Raw genomic sequence first — 8,411 nt, forward strand, 5'->3', positions numbered from 1 at the left:
CAAGAGGCCTCCTACCTCAGATAGGGTGTCAGGAGCTAAACATTTTCTTAAGTTTGGAAAGGAATCCCTCCTTGTTCTCCTCAGCCTCAGGCCTATCCCCGCCTGCGTCAGCGCTAGCCGTGGCCCTGCCACCTGGACACAAACAGCAAAGGGCTGCAGTCAGATAAATCTCTCACCAGCAGCCAGCACCCCGGACAAAGCAAGAGGGTTATTTTAGACAGGGAATGGTCAAGTCAAGGCAGCTGGTTTCGCCTGTGTCCGTGAGTAAACGGCTGCAGCAGGACACTTACAGTGAGAGACAGACACTTAAGAGCGCTGGAAAGCCTGGACCCCAGAAGTGGAAAGGATGACTGTGAGCCCAGGTAACACCGTTGCCTTTCCCTCTCCCCAGCCTTCCAACTGGCAAGGGAATCTTCCTGCTGCCTATGAAGTCAGGGACCCCACAGGCTTTGGAAACGAGCATGTGGAATTAAGATTCTGCCACTAAAACCAGGTTGTTAACTTGACCACAGCCAGCCATCACTTTACAGGGAAGAAAAACTGTATTGGCAGTTCCTGGAACAATCTCTCTTCCTGTTTCATGGTCATGTTGTGACCCTTGAGAGCAAAGCAGTGCAAAACCATACTGGGAACCTGCTTCATGTAATAACAAGCAATGCTCTGACAAACAAGGAGGAAATGAACTCAGGCTAGCACGGAAAAGGCTACAAGTATTTCAGATCAAGTGTCTGGATAAGGAATCTTACTGGCAGCAGTGAGCATAATTTTCCTGTATAAACAGGTCCCAAGAAGTCATTTGTCCCTTGAGAAGTGTCTACAGCAAGAACAAAGGAGACCTCATGGCTAATCTGCTTTTTCTGTGGCAAAACTGTCAACAAGACCCCTAAATCCTCCCCAAGCTTTCTTTGTGCACAGAGAACACAAAGTCCAATCCTCCCCACCCTCCCACAGTTGACTGCAAAGCTCAAACTGATGCAATGCTATGAAATATTAAGGCTAGTGACAGAACACGCCTCCATCCATCCACTCGGGGTATTTCTGCTGCCCAGAGGAAGAACGTGCTTTCAGCAACAGCCTGTCTCTGTACCACAAACTACTGGCAGTGTTTTTAATCCACCTTGCTGCTTAATTGTGGTAAAAATTGGCAGGTTTGCTGTTTAAAAAACAAGTCTGGAGAGCTTTTTTTTTTTATCCTTTGGCACATAAATGCCTTTAGAAAGCTGGAATGAAAGTGTTATGCTTGGAGATCTCTCACCTTCCCCCTCAGGCTGACCTTTAATGCTTACCCTCAGCGGAAAAGACCTAACTTCTTGTTAGGAAAGCACTATAAAACATCACATCAGTAAGTATTTAGCAGATACTGCCTTCTAATGTTCTGAACTTCAGCCTTTAGTCCTCAGGCTTTGCCACATGTAGTAGAGAAGACCCATGTTCCTGGGATCAATCGGCAGCTCCTGAGAGGCTCTTGCCTTTGCCTTTACACAGTCATAAATACCCTTTTGGGTTTGAAGCACAGAAAGAAATCCAATGGACTTTGTAAAGTTCACTGTTCCGATATGAGCAAAGAAAAAAAGTACTTTCCACTACTGAAAGACAAAGCTCTTGCCTTACTATTTTACCACGTTTTATCTTTAGCTGCTACAGATGCCAGGTATCTCACCCCTGACGTTCAAAACACAACAGCTGAACCAAAACTTTTAATCTGAGAACAAAGCAGCTTTACAATGCTCCCAGATGACTTTGCTCCCTTCCATCATGCTGGACGCTGTCAACTGACTGGAGCCAATGTTCAGCACCAATGAACATTTCTACCCTACTGTCCCCCACGTGCATTGAACATGGCTTCGAGCAGCCTGGACAGCAGTGCTCCCCTTTGGCTTTCAAGGAGAAACATCCCTGCTGCAGTCAGAAGCACAATGGATTAGGTCACACAAACTGGCCTGAAGCATGCTCTCTTTTCCTACCTGTGCTACTAAGACAAGTTACTTCTGGCCCAGGGGCCAAAGCAGGGAGTGGAAGGCATTCATCACCACAGTAAGACTCCACAACTCATCAGGACCCGGGAGTATCTCAATCTGTGGCTCTCTTCAGCTACAGATTTGTCCAGGAAGTATCTGAGTAACGCTGTCTGGGAAGAGGGAATCTCCTTGCTTTGTGTTACATCAAACTGAAACCATTTCCAAAGTAACATCCTCGACAGGTTGTGCTGATGCAGTCTCAAGGTTACCCTGGCTCACCTTCCTCCCCAGGAACCCTCCAGAAGCACTCTGCACTCCCACACCAACTCCTCAAGAAAAAGCACCAACTGCCACCACTCACCTGACGCTGTGTTTGTGACCCCATTCACTGTGCCCTCCACATCTGCCTCATCCTCGGCGTAGCTCATCATTAAGGCTCGCTGGCGATCCGTCAGCCTCCTGCAGGTCCAACACAGAGGAGTGGTTACAACTGTCTTAAGGGCCAAATGTATCTAAAGCTCTCTTTAACCTTCTCCAGCAGCACACATGAGAGGCAGCTACTGGAAGTATAAGAGGAGTACACCTGGCATACACCGAGAATCCCTACAGAGCTCTTAAAATGAATGATCTAGAAAGAATAAGAGTGGAAGAGGAGAGACATGACTCACTGCATTTCATCAAACTACAGTGAAAAATCAAAGTATTTCCAAGTGCTGAGAAGTGGAGCTGCAAGAGAACACAAATCTGGTGAGGAGGCCTCAGGAAATGAACTCCAAGTGCAGCAATACAAGGTGAACTGCTTCCTCCACCCCAGGAGCCAAGGGTGTACTTCTGCATTTCCAGGGTGTAGGATTTTTAGAGCTGGGTTGCCAAATGGTCTTATAAAAAAACCCAAGAAGTTTACCTCACATTAGAATTCATAGCACAGAAAAATTAAGGATCTTGACAAAGCAGGATGGAATTTTGCCAAAATCTTTCTGGACAATGTTTTGGGTTTGGTTTTTTTAATGTTTGGTTCCTCCTACCCCAAAAAAAGAGTTCAAGACTTCACAGAAACTTGTATTAGCTCTACTTACTGAGGAACTTTTATCTTTATGTGAATGTAGTGATCTCCGTAGCCATAACTGTTAACCCTGGGAATGCCTTTCCCACTCATTCGAATTCTCTGGTCCGGCTGAATACCAGGGGGTATCTATGAACACAGAGATGTCATATTTATTACTCCAGTTTAACCATTTCATAATAATTGCATTACATGTCTATTAAAAACAAACTGCTGCTCCAGCAAGCTTCAAAGCAGGACAGATCTGGTACATTCACGCATCTGGACACATTGAGAAGCCAAGTCAGTAATGATGGAAAAGCTTTTAAAGGAATGAGTAAAGAACCTTGCATGGCCTGTAGACCTTGGCTGGGATTTCTCCAGCAATCCACCCGGCTCTTCCTCTCCTGTCCCTACCACAGAAAGGAGGTGAGAGCAAGCAGGTCACACACTACTTGACGCTCAATCCTGACCAAGTCTGTAATGTGACACTGGCAGACCTAGAACATCCATGCCACCTCTGCAACAAAGGAGTGTCTGCTGTCCCACACCGATTTATGCCCAACCTCTTCCACGTAACAGTACTTACTGTGATATTGATTGTCTCATACAAGCCTTGACATCTGGCTGTACCTCCCAGGACAGCCTGCGCTATTGAAATGAGGAGATCCGAATGGACATCTGCTCCATTTCTTCTGAACACAGAACTTTTCTGAACCTAAAAGGCAGGCAGTTCCAAAAAGAAGTGAGCACACCACCACAAAGTTCTCATGGTATACTGCTTTGAGGGTTCTCTGAAGGAAACATACCAGAACACTGCAGTCAGACCCTCTACCATCCACAAACTACACGGCTCAGAAGTGTAAGTTACTGTTCAGTCTTTTAGACTCACACAGATCTTGACATAGCCATGACTACCCAGAGGCTTAGGAGGATGCCTGCTTCCCAGCTCAGCAATTCCCTCCCCCAATCCTGTTGTTAATTTATTAGTGTCAGTATGATTCTGTGGAGATTGAGAAGACACTGCCTTAACCACTACCTAAACAGGGGAGAGCCAGACGACAAGAGGGAGGCAAGCACCTCTGAAGTGGCCTTACAAGCTGGAAAAGAATTAAATCCTCCACCACCACTAAAAAGGAGCTGAAAAAAATTTTCTCCTTGATAGAGATGCATATGACAGGACAACTACAGGAGAAGAGGTGCCCCAGGTACAGAACACGTGCAAATGCCTCTCATGGGCATTCCTTCAGCCCTCCTCAGCACTCCCAGCCCTGCAAGTGGACAGCTCCTGCACACTGCCAAGTCAAAGACTCAAGGCATCAGGAACCTACTCTGCATTTTGATGCCGCTACTGTAAGGGCCTTGTCCTGGAACAAGCAGCACAATTCTTCACAAGCAGAGTGAACCTTACACCACTGGTTACAATGCAGATCTGCTATCTCAGAAGTTCACGTGGATCATGTTACTTCAGCTGTTTCAAAGCATCACTCACTCTTCCTTCTCCACGCCCCATTCAGACAGTTAACAGGCAACCAGCTTAATAATGAAAACAGCTGATGGTATGTACCCTGAACGTAATGAAGATCTCTTTCCTCCCCACAGGCAACCGAACTGTCTGCCCGTCCTCAACACCTGCAATCAGGAAGAAAAGAGGGAATGTTACTTTACGTTACAATCTATGTGTTACAACTGTACCTACAGCTCTTGAATCCCCAAAAGGCAGCCACGACACCAGCACCCACACATCCAGCTCAAGGTACACAATCTACCAGAGAGCAGCACAATAACGCTCTCCACAGGAGCCCAGGAGCTGTGGCCCAAGGAAGGAGGTGTCAGCACATGTTTCTAACCCCAACAATTGCTACATCCCAAACAGGTTCCTTATTTCAACCTCTACAGAATTCTTCAGGGAAATGCAACAGATTAAGGACCATGGCAGCCTCCATGAGCTGCAGGAAAATTATACCCTGCTCACTCAGGGCAGTCTCAGAGAACCAAGTCTTCAGCCCCACTCTCTGGTGAGGAAGGCCATCAGCATACCTTCCTGAGCCAAGCTAAGGCTTTCAAGATTCCCACCCTCTCCCCAAGCCTCAAAGGACAAATGAAAACCCCAAGAAATGAAACTTTTTGAGAGTTTTGCTCTTCAAAGCCTGCCTAGAAGGACCCATGCGAGAACCAAAACTTTGCCTCAGGAAGGGCAAAGCAAACATTTATATCCATGGCCAGAAAGTTCATCTCATTACCAGCCCTTTCAGCTGCCAAGTTATCAACCTTCTTTGTTCTTTAGGTAACTTCTCTGCAGCAAAACTTCTCCCATTGCTCTAGCAGGGACCAGCCAAGCTTCGGAGGTAAGCGGCTTGCTCTTGACCAAGTGGAAGGAAATAACTAGTAGTTAACAAAGAGCAGTGTACAAGCACAGCACTAACCAGCTGGCACAGGGACCATCACTGTCTTCTTCTGTTTGGTTTGTCCAGTTCCTCGACATACTACACATGGCGTGGTTATGATGGAACCGCGACCGCCGCACCGTCGGCACGTAGATCGCATTACAAAAGGGCCAGTGTTTATTGTCTCCTGGTGAAGAAAACAATTGTACAAATATTTAGTACCCAGATGGTACTTTTCACTTCCACAACACGCTGCCAGTGCCTGGCCCAGCACATCCAAGTCCTCCTAATCGCACATGCAACCTGACAGACACTGACATCCTTCAGCAAGGGGTGGAGCAGAAAAACAGCTCACAGACCCAAAGAGGATGCTGCTTGTGAGAAGCTGCGTGAGATCCAATTGCTGTCATTTTCTGATCTCCACTGAAAACCATCACTACTATGCGCAAATGCCTCATGGCAAAGGGAAGGGAAACACAACACTTTACATCTTTAAGCTTTAATGTGCAAGAAGGACCAGTACTCCTGCCAGCACTATTTCACAGGGAACTACAAGCATCTGTATTCTGAGGAATCAAAGGACAGTCCACTTGCATAAATTATTGTCAGTGACCAGGAAAATGTTACGGAGACTAAGCTACAGACTGCACTGTGAAAGCTACCCACCAGACTGGAGCACAGGAGGAAACGGTGGGAAGAGCTTGCAGCCACTCTGACCAACTACAGTTGCTCTGTGCACAAAGGTATTCTGGTCACAGAGCGACTGCCAGTGGCAGTGTGTGGAAATTAAAAGCCTGAAGCCTGATCATTACTTACTGTTAGTAACACGAATCTTACTATTTCACAATCACCCTGAGGCTATCATCGCCTTCCTCCCTCCCCCACCCCTCAGTTTCCCATTTAATGTCTAAATAATTTCAGAACTGTTACATTCTATAATGCGGTTTGCTGGATGTGTGATACCAGATGCTGTAGCCTTAACAGCTAGTGCTGTTAGCTGGGCAAAGCTCTTTTTCAATACAAAGATCTTCCTAGTGCCTATTAACATCAAGTCCATATTAATTCGGCTTTGCCCAAGATAACCTGATGACTGTAGAGAGATTTTTTCACTGTGGAAGGGACTGACCTGCCCCCAGAAGGAAAAGCACAGCAAAATTCATATCTTAAGTACTTACCATGCCAGTGCCATTGCAGTAGTGACAGTGCTGTGCTTTGGTACCAGGCTCATGTCCTTTCCCATGGCATCGCTCACAGGAGTCATTGATGTTCACCACAATCTCCTTGTTAACACCTTTTGCAGCTTGGGTGAATGTCAGTTCCATGATATACTGTACAGGAAACACAGACACTGATCTACAACTGGTGTGTGATGGGGTTTTAAGAAGATTGAAATTGGTTTAGGCCAAATATAAAATCATGCTTAAAATACACCCAGGTAACAGACGGGAAAGAAACAGGTGGGGACACAACTCGTTTGAGGGTTCACCTCGTTTGAGGAAACAATAATCTGTCTCACAGAAATGAAAAGGGCACAGAATGGTAGCAGATATTATAGGAATGATGGTTACACCAGTCTGATGAACAATTGTATAGCAGAAATGCAATTTAAAAATACCAAAGAAAGTAAAAGTCAAGTGTTATTCTGCTCTCAGGAAAACCCTTACTATTTCTAAAGGTTTTATTTCATGGAAATGCAGCAACAGGTGATGGTGAAGGGTTTCAACCCCAACGACAGCATCTGATCTTCCTCAATAAACTCTTTACTCACCAAGGGAAGTCATCAGCAAAGATGACTGCACAGAATAGGAAATTCTGTTCAGAATTAAAAGGTCATTTTTAGTGAAGCAATTCCCAAGCATTTCTGAAGGCAGCACATCAACTGTCAACACCTAAAAGAGTGCTAAGCTGCAGTACAAAGAAGACACAGGTTTGGTTTTATTGTGGGCTCCACTGCAAAGCTGAGCCAATTAAGTTGCAAAATGAAGCCAATTAAGCAGCCAAACCTAATGCTGGAAGGCTTGGTTTATAGTTAAAAGGAATTTTGTGGTTTTTAGGATTACAGATCAAAGCAGATGTGTAAATCACTGTACAGCAGAAAAGATGCCTCTGCAACAGTGGAATTGTTCGGCAGCACCAACTGGTGTCAGGAAACACCAGATGAAGTGGCTCAAGTACAGAAAAGAATACTCTATCTAGAGGTGTGGAGAATGTACCTACACAGCTTATCAAAATACGTGACTCCCTCCCCAAACAACGGGATGCTCGCATGCTGACATTTCCAGAAGCAAATTCTTTGTTTAAGCTTGCTCTGGGAGCCATCTATGACAGATCTGTCCCTCTCCAGCTTCTGAAGTTTTAATTTCTCCTTTTCATTACTCAGCAAATAAACCCATTTGATACCTCCTGTGGCTGGTCAAAGACACTCTGAAAATCGCCAAAAGGGGATCCTGAAAACTCTCCAAAGATTTTCCTGAAGAGCTCCTCGGGATCGATGGACGGACCGCTGCTCCAGTACTGCCGCCCCGCGCTGGCGCCCGTTGCCCCAGGGTCAAAACTGGCCGTGCCGTATGCATCGTACTGCTTCCGCTTCACTTCATCACTTAACACCTTGGAGGCAAAGAATGATGCCATCAGGACACTGTGCAGATCCACAGTAGCCAAGCAGTCTGTAGCTGCACAGCAGCATCTCTTGGGAGAATCCAAGGCTCCCAGCCTCACTGCCACAAGCCCTCCACGCTCTCAGACCTTGTCATGAGAGGGCTAGCCCAAAAGCACATGAATAACCAAGCAGCTGCTTCTGCCCTGGTGCCTCTCAGCTCAGCATCAGAACGACACGGTCTTGCTGATCTATAATAAATAACTGATGTTATAGAATTGATTATTAGTGTATTGGATGAAAGCTGGTGAGTGCTGGGGTAGATCTGAAAATCCAAGAGGACAAAAATTGGCATAAGAACAAGTTGAAGATCAAGGAGAGACGGGGCTAGGGGAGAACAGTGAAGAACTACTGTGTCAAACAGCCAG

At 46.0% G+C, this 8,411-nt stretch overlaps 1 protein-coding gene across 1 annotated transcript in view; it reads right to left on the reverse strand.

Moving 5' to 3' along the window:
• The window catches only part of DNAJA3 (DnaJ (Hsp40) homolog, subfamily A, member 3), a gene marked incomplete at its 5' end in the record, with an annotated part of 10,042 nt that overhangs the window by 1,008 nt on the left and 623 nt on the right, over positions 1-8,411 (reverse strand). The window contains 7 exons of the mRNA XM_010011951.1: positions 2,320-2,417; positions 3,035-3,150; positions 3,590-3,718; positions 4,568-4,632; positions 5,427-5,574; positions 6,563-6,715; positions 7,788-7,994. Coding sequence (XP_010010253.1) covers positions 2,320-2,417; positions 3,035-3,150; positions 3,590-3,718; positions 4,568-4,632; positions 5,427-5,574; positions 6,563-6,715; positions 7,788-7,994 — 916 coding nt within the window. The remainder of the gene's footprint in view (positions 1-2,319; positions 2,418-3,034; positions 3,151-3,589; positions 3,719-4,567; positions 4,633-5,426; positions 5,575-6,562; positions 6,716-7,787; positions 7,995-8,411) is intronic.

This window comes from Nestor notabilis, unplaced genomic scaffold (assembly GCF_000696875.1).
Source record: "Nestor notabilis isolate BGI_N333 unplaced genomic scaffold, ASM69687v1 scaffold3043, whole genome shotgun sequence".
Classification (NCBI taxonomy): domain Eukaryota; kingdom Metazoa; phylum Chordata; class Aves; order Psittaciformes; family Psittacidae; genus Nestor; species Nestor notabilis.